The sequence below is a fragment of the Tachypleus tridentatus genome, chromosome 11 (genome assembly GCF_004210375.1).
Source record: "Tachypleus tridentatus isolate NWPU-2018 chromosome 11, ASM421037v1, whole genome shotgun sequence".
In the NCBI taxonomy this organism is placed as follows: domain Eukaryota; kingdom Metazoa; phylum Arthropoda; class Merostomata; order Xiphosura; family Limulidae; genus Tachypleus; species Tachypleus tridentatus.
In genome coordinates this window covers 60897099-60913379 of record NC_134835.1, presented here as the reverse complement: position 1 = coordinate 60913379, position 16281 = coordinate 60897099, and the positions used below count along the sequence as shown (strand labels likewise).

General features: G+C 31.1%; 1 protein-coding gene across 7 annotated transcripts in view; it reads left to right on the top strand.

Moving 5' to 3' along the window:
- The window catches only part of LOC143232265 (uncharacterized), a 143363-nt gene that overhangs the window by 102302 nt on the left and 24780 nt on the right, over nt 1-16281 (top strand). For all 7 annotated transcript variants that reach the window (XM_076467448.1, XM_076467451.1, XM_076467449.1 and 4 more), the window contains exon 2: nt 6951-7973. In XM_076467448.1, the coding sequence (XP_076323563.1) occupies nt 6951-7973 (1023 nt within the window). The remainder of the gene's footprint in view (nt 1-6950; nt 7974-16281) is intronic.

Genomic DNA, 16281 nt, shown 5'->3' with positions numbered 1-16281 from the left:
AAACCTAATAAGCCTGTAATTATTCTAGTTCCAGTCTTCTAGCATCTGCCCAATATTCAAGGACTTGCAAAAAAATACTGGTAATCAGTTCACATATCCAATTCTTGACCTTCTTCAAAACCTTCGAGAAGATATTATCTGGTAGAAGAGTATTATTACAGTTGAAACTTTTTAATTTTTCTGGTTTGGTCATGTTTATATCTAGCAATTGTTGATAACATGGACTATAGCATGAAATCCATTAGAAACATTTCTAAGAAAAAGTAAAAGTCAGTAACCTAGCCATCTCATAATTATCAGAAATGAGTTCCTTTTAGCTCCTTCAAAGACCTTACTCTCAGTCTAACATTTTGCTTTCTCTGAATGTATTGTTGTAAGCTGTATTTTCAATGTTACCATTTAGTTTCTTACTACAGGGAACTGCTAATTGGGATGATAATGCTAAATGTATGAAGTTCTTAAAAGTATTCTGGGGAACCTAGAAAGTTCCAAATGATGTAATATAAAGGTTTTGAGGAATTTGGAGAAATGAGTATGTTAAATATAAATAACCAGTGTATGAAGATTTAATGAGGATTTAGTGAAGTATTTAATGAATGTTTCAATTCTACTCTGCTATTCAGTTAGCTTTGTTTATCAATTAAAGCTAAGTAAATTAGCCATAGGTACCACTAGTGGGTAATTTCTCTTGCAAAATTGTTTGTAAACTTAGGTTTATAACTGTATCAGAGTGAACTTAGCCTGTAGCAAACTTTATCAAAGAAATTAGTTGTCGACATTACGTGAACTGCTTTGCATTATCTTTACAGAATAATCCTAAACATCATGTTCAATGAAAGAACAACTTTACAATACTGATATAAGAAGTGAGATTATTTTGGTGAAAATAAAATAGAACTTTTACTAAACTTTAGTTTTCAAGGTGAACAAATGAGCACAGAGCAAGATGGAAAATCTTCTGAAGATGATAAGATGAAAAAGGAATAAATAAAAAAGACAGAGCACTAGAAGAAGATAAAATGAAATTAAGAGAAGATAATAAGAATGAGACAGAAATATGTTTACCTAGATGAAAGAGATAGAAAATTAAAATAGGAGTTCAAGAGAGGAATTAAAAAGAGACTTAATATTTGAGGAAGAAATTAAAACAAAGTAAATGTTTTTGACGACAAGACTGATGAAGCTATTAGAAATGTATTATAACAAAAATATTAAAGAAGTATATTAAAAAGTTCATTAAGATAGAAAGCAGCATTAATTTAGGTAGAAAATAACATAAGTGACACAATTAAACATCTAGAAAATGAATTCTAAATACAAAGATTAAACCATCTACTACAAAATATGAAATAGGAAAGCATATATTGTCTACACCTATTACTACCACTGCCATGCTATCTGTTAGTGCAAGACTTTCCTGGACTACTCCAGCTATGTCATAATTGCATCTACTTCCAGAATTTGAATGATCAACTCAGTAAGAAACTAACAAACTATAATGGATAGGTATCATGGGAGGCACATTAGGTTCAATTAAAAATAACTTTAAGAGAGAACAGGTAGAATAGTGAAGGACAAGCTATTCATCTTGCTTCTTATGCAAAAGGACCTTCCATTTAAGAAAACAAACATCAAGCTTTGGTAGTTTTATCAAAGAAGTTTGAAATAACACAACAGAAAGTCTCCATACCAAAGTGCTAGAACAAAGAAGTTATTTTAGCTGAACTTAAAGAATATTTGGAAAGGCTTGACCAATTATCTTATACAGGTGCTTCATGTGAAATGATAGATTCATTGACACATGACTTAGGTGTCATAACAGATGAGGATATGAGAGATAGGTTAAAGCAAAGTAGATTTACAACTTTAAAGGAATTATTCCAGTTGACATTGAAACTTGAATCAGAAATAAACAACTAAAGATACCAATTTGAAGTTATGGGATCACTAGATAAAGATGTCATGGAAACACCACCTCTTCCTAATGGTAATTTAAAAGATTTAAAAGGATTAGTTAGACAAACAATTATGCAAAACAGAGGAAATAAACCACAAAACAATAAGTATTTTCTGGGTAACCTGAAAGGCCATATTGCCAGCAACTTCGAGCAAAAGTGTGAGGGAATAAAATGTACCATCAAAAGATGTTAGAAAAGAAGAGTTATTATAGAATTGGAAAACCTGGTTATTACAGCTAAGACTGTGAGGAACCAACAACTATTAATAAGCCAAGGAAACAATACCCTAAGGATGAGTATTTGAGCTCATCTAGGTCAAAGGAAGAACAAAGAGGTAACTATACATTGGAAAAAAGAAGTGGCACTATGCCCAAAATAAAGTAAGCCCACGATTTCAAGAAACCAATCTACAAGTCTGTGGATCTATTGATGGGAAGCCTTGCAGTATGTTTATCAATGCTGGTTCTACAGCTAGAACAGCTTGACCTGAGTTGGTAATGAAAGGTAGGAGATTGTCTCCAGCAATGAATGAAAAACAAAAGTTGGAAGTTACCCTTAATATAAGAAGCTCCTCTACACCTCATAATAAATGGGTAATTAACTATAGGAATAATGCATATTAAGGGTCATGAACACAACAGACCATAAAATTCAAGTAAAATCTGTCTGTGACATTGCAAGACAAAGCTATAAAGGTAATACTTTCAAGTCATAGAACATCAGAAGTAGTCACAATTGAGGCAAAAGATAGGAAGTATGATGTCAAATTATCACTCAGTGACAGTTTAGTCTAATGTTTAGTTTGTGTATTTAGGAGTGTTTCAGGGATATTACAACAGTATTTAAATGAATTCTTTCTGCAAATGTTTATTTCTGGCTAACCTTCTTGCTCTTGCATAACTCTATCTCCTATCGTATCATTCAATTTAAACCTTAAGTTTAGTTCAGTATGTTTTTCTCAATTTTATTTCTTCTACTTCTTGTTAAACAATATGGTCTTTTACTTGCAGCATACTATTTTTTGTAAGGAATGTATCTATCTTTAATATTTAAAATTTTTTTTCACATTTGAATAGTTTCTACAATTAATTCATCTGTCCAGTTTGTAATGGATAATTCTGGTCTCATCCTTTCAAAATTTGTTCACTTGATTTATATAATAAGAATCTCATTATACCTGATTACCATATACAGTAAATATCAAACGCTAAACAGCAATAATCACGTCCAGCAAGATTTTCCCTGACTACTATTTTTGTATTGTAAGTTAACAATAAATCTAAAATATCACTGTTCCTAGTAGGTTCCCTGACCAATTGGTGAAAACAAATTATCCTTAAAGGCTTGTGAAAACCTTTTCCTTTCATGGCTTGACTCAAATATCCAATGTATATATCTGAAATTAAAATTCTCCATAATTATGACCTCATTAACAGCTGAAGTGTAATTCTCACTATTAAGTTTCTTATTCATATTATCAGTTTAATCTAGTAATCTGTAACAGATCCTAACTGAAAGGTTTCTTCCTCTACTCTACTAACAGAAACCCAAATAGTTTTAATTTACTTGCTATTATCTTTGATATCTTCATCAACAGGCTGTAACTTGTATACTCCTATTTTACATATAAAACCACATCTCCCTTTCTTTTTAGTTCTTTAACTATGTAAAGGCCTATAACTTAATGTTCCTGTCATTAGAAGTAACTATTTAAAGGCCTATAACTCAATGTTCCTATCACCGGAAGTAACTATTTAAAGGCCTATGATTCAATGTTCCTGTCATCAGAAGTCTATATCTAACCAAATTTCAGTCATTTGAGAAACATCAAAAGCTTCAATTCAGACTAGTATTCTAAAGTATTTTGTTTTATTTCTTATACTTCTAGCATTGAAATAGTAAAACTACTTCCAAACATTTATAATCTTATTTTCTGCAGTTAGTTTATCCTGGTCATTTCCACCACCTTGTTTTAATTGATCTTACAAATGAGTTAAGCACTTCTTGATGATGAGAAACACATTTGAAATAAAATGTATCTCAGAACAGCCAGTATGGTTATCAACAATGTTACTAATGAAGTAAAGAACAACATTTCAACCTTCCTAGGTTAACCTGAAGATGACCAAGGAAGGTCAAAACGTTGTTCTGTCCTTATTTGTAAAAATGTTAATACCCATAGAGGCCGTTCTGAGATATATAAATTAAGCACTCTTGCAAACAAGTCATTTCCTACCCTTATAAATAAATCATTCATTCTGAAAAGATTATTTTTGAAATGGAATTGACCCCACAAGTCCATACAGTCAGTCTTCCCATTCTTACATATAAACCTAAGCCTAGCATTCAGATTTAGTGCCCACTTATCTCATCTCCACAATTAGTTTTTGCCATACTTCTGACAGAATTAAATTATCACTCTTTTCTTTTAGATGGTTTATTAACCTTGATACTTACCATTAACTCTTCTGGCCTACCATTCCCTACATCATTAGCTATATATGTACTATTAAGATTGCATCACTACAAGCACCCTCTGCTTATCATTTGCTCAGTCAATTATATTGCCTACCCACAGTTCTAGATACAATAATTTAATTCTTTTCTCTCCATTTACTTCATACACCATTTTATTCACTTTCATTTTATTCTAAACTTACTTTTATATAACTTGTATTGCTGCAAAATAAATCTTTCTTCTTTTCAAAATGGCTTGGTGAGTAAGGAGTTTGGCACACAATTTTTGGATTGTAGGATCAAAATCCATCACTGAACATGCTCACCCTTTTTAATCACCCTATTTATTATTAAAGAGTAGCCAAGGATTTGTGGGTAGTGACATTTGACTAGTTGCCTTTCCCTAATCTGTCACTTCAGAATTGGGATGGTTAGCATAGATAGCCCTTGAGTATCTTTGCATGAAATTCAGGAAATAAACAAGCAAAATATTTTCAAATAGTATTTTTATCCTTGTGTTGTTCATTTTGTAACTGATACTACTGTTAAATTTCTTTGTAGAATTAATACATATTCATATTGTTTAAACAATATTTTCAACTGCCTACTCTTATTTTGAGTTAAAGGCACAATAAAAAGTGAGTAATGTATCCTGTTAAATTTAGCTGTAGAAACAGAATAGTAGTATAGCCATGTTTCATTTTAGATGTAAAAAAGAAGTGAAGACAACATTCTTGTTGCATTTTAAACATAAAACAAAAGGGGTTAATAGCTGTTTTACATTTTTAATTTCAAAATATGAATGATATAAAGCTTCTTATTAAACAGAATAACAAATTGGCATTTCTATTTGTCCTGTGTAACTGTAATTTGATTATTCAAGTATTGGCTTAGTATTGATTTTGGCAAAGAATAAAACACTGTTAATTAAAGGCATTTTTTGAACTCATATTGCTTTTTTAGGAATACTACAAAATTTGGTGAAAGATAAGATTTTTATGGTTAATGTGTGCCACCATAAAATTTTTATTTCAACTGTATGCATAACAACTGATATTTTGCTCTACTTGTATATATATATCACTTAAAATATCTATAAACATTGTCTTGCATCATTTTTGGATGTGTTACCGTAAATGTTCACAAACTGTAAAGAACATGTGTGCTAAAGTTTTTAAATAACTGGTATTTCATGTGCAGAAGCTGTTAAATCTTTCTTGTGTAAAGTAGTATATAATGTAATCTTACCCCCCATTTTGCATTACAAGATATTTTATCTGTGACCTGTCCAAAAATATTGTAAGACTGACAAATACCATAAAATTGCATAGTGCTCTAAACATAGGTATCTGTATGTAATGATTTCATTATTACTAAGCACAGAAATTGTAAACTAAATCTACCTTCATCTACCTGTTATGAAAAACTAGGGTTTAGGGTTTGGTTGTATCTTGGCTATTGAACTATAGCATACAAAGCTCCCACTCCCTTCTTTTAGACATGTCTCAGAATTTTTATGCACTGTTTATTCAATTGTAGCATTAAATCTCCCAATAAAAAGTCATATATCTTATTTAATGTTTGGCTATTTCAGTGGCAATTTTATAGTTTTTTATTTTTGCCTAGGGCAGTGTGTTATATTACATCTATATTCTGGTCTTTAAATTGATACAATCCTGTTACTCCACCCAGATTAAATTATATTATTACCTTTTCTCTATACAGTTTGAAAATTGTTACCATAAGTTCTACATATTTTATTCTTAAATGTTTGTTCAATGTGCAGTTTTATGGAATAGTTGAATACTAAACAATGACAAGTTGATAATTTTCATTTGATATAATTTAAAGTTAAGGATATAAGAAATCTTAAGTCTTCCAGAGATGTAGCAACATATTAAGTTGGATAGTATACAAGTTTTGTTATGCTTTGATACTACTTTTTTTACACTTTTAAAGAAACAAATGCTTGTGATTTTGAGTTGTTTAATGATGTATGTAGACTAGTTTAAAATACACATTTTTTGATGTCGGGTTCAAAGGCCACATCATGATTCATAGAGATTGCATTGTACAGGTCAGGTTCCCCATTACCCTCAATTAGTTCTAAAACTACCTAAAAGAGGATAATATCCACCCAGCTGCTCTAAAAAAATAACAGTACAACCATTCGTCTCTCAGGTTTAGCTCCACTAACTTGTGCATGGAAGTACAAACACAATTTCAGAAATAGCATCCCCTAGAATGTAAAGCCCCAAAACTATGAAAAGAGTATGTGGGCAAACAAAACACAGATCAATTTAGCATTAAAACTAGAAGTATATTTAAGCAAACATTTATTTCAGTCATTGAATGAAAAAAAAAAAAAACAGCTTGAATGATTTAGGAAAACCTAAACAAATTTTGAGCACTTCATTATAGTATGAATACAAGTGATTTTTTTTTTTTGAATTTGTGAAGTATGCAGTACAAATGAATTTCTTTTGAATTTGTATCCCAGTTTATATTGGTATGTTTTTTGTTGTTAATCTACAGGGGACAAAGGATTTTCTCTATCAACATTATGATCCTGTTGAGCCTTTACTGGTAAATAGGTCGAATGTACCAGAATCAATCTCTCAGCAAGCAGAACATTATACCATTCCTCATATCAATGACCCACATACTTCAACAAGAAGGTTAAACCTTCTCATCATGGGTATAGACAGTAGTTACGTTGGGCCAAATGTTGATAGCATAACTACAAACATGGCAGACCCTATCCAATTAACTTCAAAAACTCTTCTTAGCCCTAAGAAGAAGGCTATGGCTTTATCTCGATTAAAAAAGAACCAGCTTATTTCCAAATCAGAACGCCAACTAAAAACCTATAGTGTACCTCAATATGAAGCACACAGCAGTGAAGATGTGCGACAAGAAGAATTCAGTCAATACCGACCTTGGTCACAAATGTACTGTGATGATGAAACTCAAGAAGTATTAGATAACTCGTTTAAAGTTTCTTGTGATGCAGCTAGTGATAAGAAGTTGTGGTTTAACAGCAGAGATGGTTTTCAACAGCCAAGTGTATCAGGTGGTGGAAAGAGTGCATCTTCAATATATGGCCATCTTTCATCAATCCGAACATCTAGTCCACGATCACTGGGAAGTGACAGTGTTCTCCAGAAGTTCAAAAAAACGTTTTCTTTACGCTTTCAGAAGAATAAGAAAGATGCTGAAATACCTTCTACAAATGTTGAACAGAATGATAGCTCAGATGATTCTCTTTCTAGAATAACTTTGTCAGGGGAAAGTGATCGAGGTTCTCTATCACATGAAGGTATAACAGATATTTGTGATGATTCTGAAAGTTCTAAACAATCTCCTTTAAAAACAGGTGAAATGAATAAGTGCAGAAAGGATGATGAAGTAACAGTTAGTTTTCGCATTGGATCTATGGTACTGAGATCTTCCAAAGAAAGAAAGAAACCAACAGAAGGACAAAACCAGCATAGCCTCAAGTTAACTAATATTCCTTCTTTTGGTTCTCCAAAACACTCAAAAGTTTCATTGAGTCAGGTGGTGTAAAAACTTCATAGTTTATTGTTTTAGATAAAATTATTTCAAGTTGTGTTGAAACTTAGAAGTGTGTTGGTAACTTCTAATTCAGATTAAGAAAATTTGTAATTAAAGAAAGTCTTAAATCACATTTAGAAAATAAAGACAAAATGAGAAAGTTACCAACATTTAGAAGCTGAAAAAATATGAGCTTTGTGGCAACATTTAAAAATATTTTATTTCACTTATTTAACATTATAAATAATCATGGTCTGAAATTAAAAGTCAAGTATCAACTCAAAGGGATTTCTTTATTTTTTAACAAAATATCTTGTGTTATAATAAAAACACAAGAGTTTAAGACATGTAAGTAAATAATGCTAAACTATTGTATTATAAAATTTTATTCATTTTATTTTCAATTGCATTTTTCTTTTCTCACAATTTTGATCCAGAAATTATTATTGTGTTGTTTGGGAGTAATACTAGGTCTCATGTCCAAATACCATTAGTGATTTTTTTTTTTGTGTAATTAAAAAGAGCCTTTTTTTTTAACCTGTGCACCAAATTATAACTTACTGTATGAAATAGGTCAACTGTATAAGAAAAGTTATTAAAAGGTTGCAGTTACTGGTTAGGTCATTGGGCAAAATTCTGTTGTTAAATTTTACTAATGTGGCAGTTATTTATGATCTTATAATGTCACTGCCTAGTTTTATTAGGTTGGTAGTTAGATACGTTTTGAAAATGCCATTGTTCAGTGCTACCAGTTCAGCCATCAAGCATGATCTTGTCATGTCATTCTTCAGTGTTACCAGTTTGGTTGCAACACAAAAGTACAGTTTTGTGATGATTTTGTTTAGAGTAATAAGTATGGTATTAGCCATACTTTCATGACTCGATTATTTAGTGTTCTAGTTTGGCCATTAAATGCAGTTTCATGATGTCATTGTTCAGTGTTAATAGTTTGTTCCTTTGGCATAATCTCATTGTTCAGTGTAATATACGAGTAATGAAACTAAAAAGCATGTGATCCAAACTGCTTATGTAATCTTTGTGTCAATATTAAAAATCTTGTGCAAAACATTTTAAATTGTATAAATACACCTACAAAATTATGATTTATTGGAATACTGTGTTAGAGTATTAAGATATTGTAATTGCTGTACCTATAGAATTTTCAACGAAAACTTTATAACAGTATTTTTATGTGTTAGGTAGCCAGTTAGCTTAAAATTAGACCTAAATGAGATCATATATGTTTTTAATATCTGAGACAAAGTAGAATTTCATCAAGCACTTTGATTGTTATTTAAGATTTAGTAAAACTGATATAAATTGGTACTTGTCTTTATCCAATAAATCATTAGTTTGTATTTCTATTAAAAAGATTCTGTTTAGTGAGTAAAATATTAAGACATAAATATATGCAGTGCAGCATTTGAGCAATAATTTCTCAGGTGAGAAATTATCTTTCGTATTCATTAAAACATGATTCTATAAAAAGAAATTTTTTGTTTGCAAAGTGAGATCAGGAAGTCTGTTACTGTTAAAGAAAGTGAAAAACTTTAATGATATTCAAATTTGAAAATGAGCCTTCTTCTAGATTAATAAAATTTAGAGAGGGCTTGAATGGATAACAAAAGTCTTTATTATAAGTTTAACATAGTAGTAAATGTGTACAACATTATGTCATCATTAGACTCTTTTTAATAAAATTACATGATCATAAGTTAGAATTTAAACACTGAAGTAAGAATCTTGTACTGAAGTTGTTTGTGTTCAAAACACAGTCATATATAGTAATGGAAAACTGAGAACATTTAATGTGTTTAAAACTTTTATATTTTCAATCAAGATGGCAAAACAGTTGACAATTAAACAGCAATGGTGTTAATTATGTGACTTAGGTTGTCTGTATAATAAAATATTTATCAACCTCTAGCCCTTATGTGCCGTGATTGTAAGAATTCAAAAGGAGCAATAGATTCAAGCAATATAAATCATACTACCACTGCAGTAACTACTAAACCATTCAAGAACAGAGCTTAATGATGAAAAAAATTACAGTATGAGTGAAAGGCAAAAGAAAATTAAACAATTTTCTATTCCAAGTAGTTTCTAAATGTCTGCATCAGTTGCTTGTAGTGTTTAGTATTAAGTACAATCACTTTCTACTACACCTTATTTGTTGCCAGTCTATAAACTTTATAATCATTAGTTGTATGGAATTTTTTAATGTGGGAAAACAAATGTATCAGTGAAAGAATGTTCTGTTTAATGGTAATCACTCCATAGCCAGTTATTCACATGTAGTACTGATGAGTCAGTGCAGAGTACATTGCAGAAATGTTTTGACAGTATTGGATTAGGGCCATCAGAAGTATCTTTGGCCATGGCATCAGCTAATACCAAGGCCACTTGGGAAATGTTGATGAATCAGTTGTATTCATATTTCCAGTACAGCTCATACAGTATAGCTATTTACAGATGATGTCCAGAATATGAAACATATTTTCATCAAATATGTCCAAAGACAAATAAGATATTAAACTGTTAAAAATTCCAGTTGCCATTTTGAAATATCAGTTACTCTAACATTCCACTTAATGAACATTGATTAAATTTTTTGCAAGTCAGTATGTTTAACAAATGCCTCAAAGACCTTCAAACCTGCAAGAAAGCTCTGCAGTCAACTATTATTGTGAACAGAGGGGGTAATTTCTGGTTACTGTTGTAAGGATTTATGTGTGTCTTTCATTAAAATGATGTGAAACTCTAGAATTATTCTAGGTCCTTCAGCACAATAATTAAAAAAAAAAGAAGTATATATAGCTACATTATGAAGATACTAAGTAAGAATTTCTTAGCATCAAGTGCATGTACATGGAGTAAATAGTCTATTCACCCAACCGCATGAATACACACGCTTCATTTCCTATTAGATTAGAAAAGTGAACGTGAGTTTTTCCTAAAAGTTTCAAAATGTTTTCACTCACACATGCGTGTGAATGTACTCATACATTTAACAACAGAGACCAATTCTGAAATCCACTTGATTTGATTAATTACTATTTGTGCCTCTGATGTTACCCAGAACTTTCCCATGTCAGTATAGAAATATGTTCTGTGAGATAATGCTATTGTAATTTGTATACAGTTGTCATAATCTCCTAGACTTGTTTAGATTTCCTTGAGATTTGGTGTGATCTTTCTTCTGAAAGAAAAAAGTACTACAATTTCCTTAAACATTGTTTTGCTTACTTTTCAATTTATTTTTACATTACATTTAGGCTGTTTTTCGAACTCAAATACAAAAATTCAAATATAATTATACATAACATAATCTTCTGTTCTTTCTATTATTTGTAGTTACTATTTTTACCTCTAAAAATAATCATTACACCTGAAAATGCCACAGAGTAAGGAGTAATATTAAAGTTTGGTGCCATAATGACAGAAGTTGTTACTGTGTAGAATAGGTTTAAAAATTTATAAGAGAGGATGTATATTTTCCATTGGTGTAAACCTTTATGAGCAAGTCAAAGTTCATCCCCAAGGGTAGAAAGTTTTGAGTGTTGTATCCAAGAGCTAAACTGAAGTGAAATTTAAATAGGCAAATGGCATTCTCCCATTCTTTCTATTTTGGCTAATAATGTTTGTGCTCATGTGATGGAGAAAAAAAACATGGATCTGTCACAGAGCAGTTATGCTACAAAAAAGGGAGAAGGAAAGAGAGAAAATTGAGTTATTCCTCATTAAAAATTTCAATATATCCCCCAGTTACAAAATAGACTTATCTCATATAAATCTGAAGTTAATTCATTTTGCCTGGATATAACATAGATTCAGCAAATTTATAAATATTTAATGAAAAATTTGATAAATATTTAAGTGCTAAGAGCTGTCTTTGATGATGTTTTCTTTTGTCTGTGTATGGATGGCATGGTTTTGATGGACCAATAGGCCTTTTGTTGTCCTTAAATATCATAATACAAGTTGTTATCTGGGCTTTACCATGGTTAGTGTGAGTGGTGCATTTGCACAGACAGCAAAAAACCAAAACAGAGGGGGCACTGATTGACTAACATTCCAAGCTAATGGGTTGGGTTTGAGACATTGAATTTATGTCACTCAGGGCACCATCAGATATTAGTATGGCATTAGTTGTTATATTATTATTAATAATTGTATTTCTTTGGTAAATCATTAGCACCTTTTTTATTTAATAATTGATATAAGATTGTCATTCATAAAAGGATTCCCTAAGAAGTCTATAATATTACATTATTATTAGTTATTGAAATTTGTTAATTTGTCTTGAAAAATTGTTTAATGTATCTAGAGTTGCTAACAAAAAGAAGCTAAAATTGTAACAGCATTCATATTATAATTAGGATTTAATGATTTGTTGTAATGTCTAGGTAGAGTGCTTGAATGTTTTAAATAGATGACACAGAACATCTGTACAATCATCAGCTATACAACTGAGTTTTGATTCATTGTTAAACTATTGTGTGCCAAGTTAATTTCTTACAGAAATAAGATTGAATTTATAATTTTGTCATCTTGTAAGTCAGACTTAACTGTTACTATGCTAACATGTAGCAGTTTTTGTTTGATAACTCAGTCTAGAATTACATTTATGTTTTAGTTGATAATTCTGTGTTGCAAATGAAATAGCTAGGATCTACTGTTACATTTAAGTTAATGTGATATGTTTCAACTCAAAATGGACCATTGTCTTTCACCTTCCATGTTCTAACTAGGGCTATATTTATTGTTACATTAATATATAAACTTTGTACTTTAGCATAGCTTACTAGGACGAATACATGTAGGAAATGTGTCATTTTCCATGCTGCAGCTTAAACTAAAATTATACCTCTTAACCTTTTGATTTAAATATTTCAACAGTTATGTCTTTATTTTTATGCTGTATCTGAAATTGGGATATGTTAAGCTTACATGTATCTTTTTTTTATAATTACATACAGATTTACTGTTGTAACTGAGTTAAGTGATGCAGTACTTGAATATATTAATGTTTGATGATCAAGGCTAAAGTCAGGAGAGTAATGGTAAACATGAAGGGATAATGAGCTCAGGTTAAACTCAGCTAAGTTTACTCCTGCTTAACCTTGGCTATACTATTATGAAATAATACTGGTTGTTATATAGAAAATTCAGTTTCTGTATTGTAACTGAGACAACTCATTACTTTTTTAATATCATAAACGTCATAAAATTTTAAAGGGAAAAAATAGGAACTTATTAGCCCACCAAGGATGTCCTTTCTAGCTCCAAACTATAAGCATCCCTTACTGCTTATGCATTTGTTTAATTTTTTCCTTTTTTTTTTAACTTAGTTAAATTTTCTGTCTCTACTATCCTTGAAGGCAACTCATTCCAAAAGTCAACCACCCTGTTTGAAAATTATACTGTCTAAACTACAGATAACTCTTATGGTGCCATAATTTGAACTTATGACCTCTTGACCTGTTAATTTTGCTGTTAAACACAAAATAGTTTGATGGATTCTTTATCAAAACCCATAATAATCTTAAGTACTTTAATCAAATCACTTCTGACCCTTCTCCTTGCCAGAGAAAACAAGTTTAGAGATTTGTCCTCATAGTACATCACACCATGTATTATCTTAGTTGTTTTGTGAATCTTCTTCAACAATTCATTGATGTACTTAGGAACCAAATCTGTACATAGTATGTTAAATGAAGCCTTACAAGTGATCTATACAGTGAAACAATATCCCTTGTCTTGTATTTGATGTTTTTATAGATGCTACCCAAAATCATATTAGCCTTATTGCTAGCTACAATACACTATTTAGATAATGTAAGTGATTTTTTTTTATCACAACACCAAGATCTTTTACTTCCTCCACAGTATTTAATATATTTCCATTTAAATTGTAAAAAATATTTGAAATTGTGAAAACCTACATGCATCACCTTACATTTTGGATAGTTAAACACAGTGGCAGCATCAGGATATTTACGTTGGGGGGGGCCTTGGGAGGCTGAGGTAAACTGTGGAGAGGCTTCCCAAAATGCCATCAATATGAAGTACAGATGGTGAATTATAGTAATGTAAATACCAAGGTACATTTCAGAAAGGTGTGCTGTTTTGAACTGTTTTCAATGCAGTTTTAATTGGAAACTCATACTCTGATTAATAATTCATTATTACAAATTAGAAATAGTCTGTTTATGAAAATATGCGTATATGTAAAAGAGGAAACTCATCTAAATTCCACACAAGGTAATACATAATAATAAAGAAAATCAAGATTAGCTTAGATTGAACATTTAATAAACCATTAAAAGTAAAGCTACAAATCAAAAGAAATATAACATAAAGACATAGTTTACATAGCAGAAACAAATTATCCCATGTAAAGTTAATACACTCTGAGGAAAAGTAAGGTCATTATCAGGCTAACTATCTTTCATCATGTTCTGTTTATAGTCAATATTACTTCAATGCACCTGTTCTGGTGATTGGCAGCACATTTTGGATGGCTGATACACAATGCAAAATGATCTCACAGAGGACACAACACCAGCTAAATGCTTCATAGTTTTGACCTATACACAACAAACTTATACATGCATGCTATGTTTTACTTTTCAATAAAAGATAAGTGAAATTAATGTGTAAATACCTGTGAAACCTTTGGTTTATCAAGTAAAATTCCTGATAATCTGTTGTAATTTGAAATCAACGTGGTTGTCTAATCATCATCAAAGCTCAAGATAAAATGACTTTACACAGGGAGCAGCAATACAGCACACGAGTATCGGTGCATTCAGTATGTTGCTATGGGACGCATGACACATACTTCCGCCTTAATGAAGACGTTGACTTCTACAGATCTATGTCTCTTTGATGTTAATTGTTAAGCAACAATGATGATTGTGTTTTCCATATTTTATGAATATATGTAGGTAACAATATTGGGATGCTGAGGGTGGCTTGGCTCATTTTGGAGGCTCAAGCCCCCCAGCCCCCCCTCGGTTCCACCACTGGTTAAACATCATCTGTCATGTAATGGCTCAATGTGTCAAATGATCTAAAACTTCCTGTATGTCTGCAGCATCTTTGATACTGTTAGCCACCCAAAAAATCTTCATGTCACCTGCAAGACTTCAATATTTTATTAGTATTTCCAGAGTCAGTACCATTTAATATAAATTACAAGCAACAGATGACCCAAAACAGAAACCTAATGCACAATGCTTGTAACTGTGATCCAATTAGATCTAACTTAAAATTTATTACTGCTCTTTGCTTTCCACTCTCCAGCCAATTTTTTATCCAATTTAATAACATTTTCCCCCATACCTACAGATTTAATTTTTGTGACAAATATTTTGAGAAGCACCTTATTAAGTGCTTTATCAAGATCAAGGTAACCAAATCTGCAACTCTATGTTGCAGTAACATCCTCAAAGAATGTAATATTTGTTAAGCAAGGATTTCCCTCAGTGAAACCATGCTGAGTCTTTTACATTATATTAAACTGCTTTTAAGTGACTCTAACATTCCTCTTCAATCACTCTCCAAAACCCTTCCAACAACTGATGCAAGACTAACTGGCCAACAATTGCCTGAACAATGTTTATCACCTCCTTTAAATATTGGACAAACATTAACCAATTTCCAACCTTCTAATATTCTTCCAGTACTCAATCACATATAAAAATAATAGCTAGTGGTTCACAAATAAAATATTTAAGTTCCTTTAAAACATTTGGATAAAAACTTTCTGGTCCACAATGTTTAGATTTCACAACTTTTCTCTTACAGTTTCTGAACTTAAAATTATATCTTTTACATCAATATATTTTTCATATGTTAAGTGCTTTGGTTGAGCCATATTGCTTGTATGTTCCTACATAAAAACTGAATAGAACATGTTATTTAATAAGCTTACCATCTCATAATCATCCAAGATTAGCTTCCCACTATCATTTGTAAGAGGTATATTCCTAATATTTTGCTTAACTATCACATACCTAAAGAATTTCTTATTATTTTATTTAACTCTCTCAGCCAACCCTCTTTCATGTACAGTTTTGCCCTCTTCCTTTTTTAACCAGCTCTTTTGATTTTCTATTGGCCTGTAAACCATTAATTTATTATGTTTATCCCTAATAGGATATCTTAATCCTCTGCTAAACTATACTGACTTATTCTGCTCCATTGCCTTCTTTTTTCTGTAGGGAATATGTATGTTCTGTACACATATCAATTTTTTCCTAAATACTTCCCACATCTTTTCAAGATCCTCTTCCAACTCTTTAGT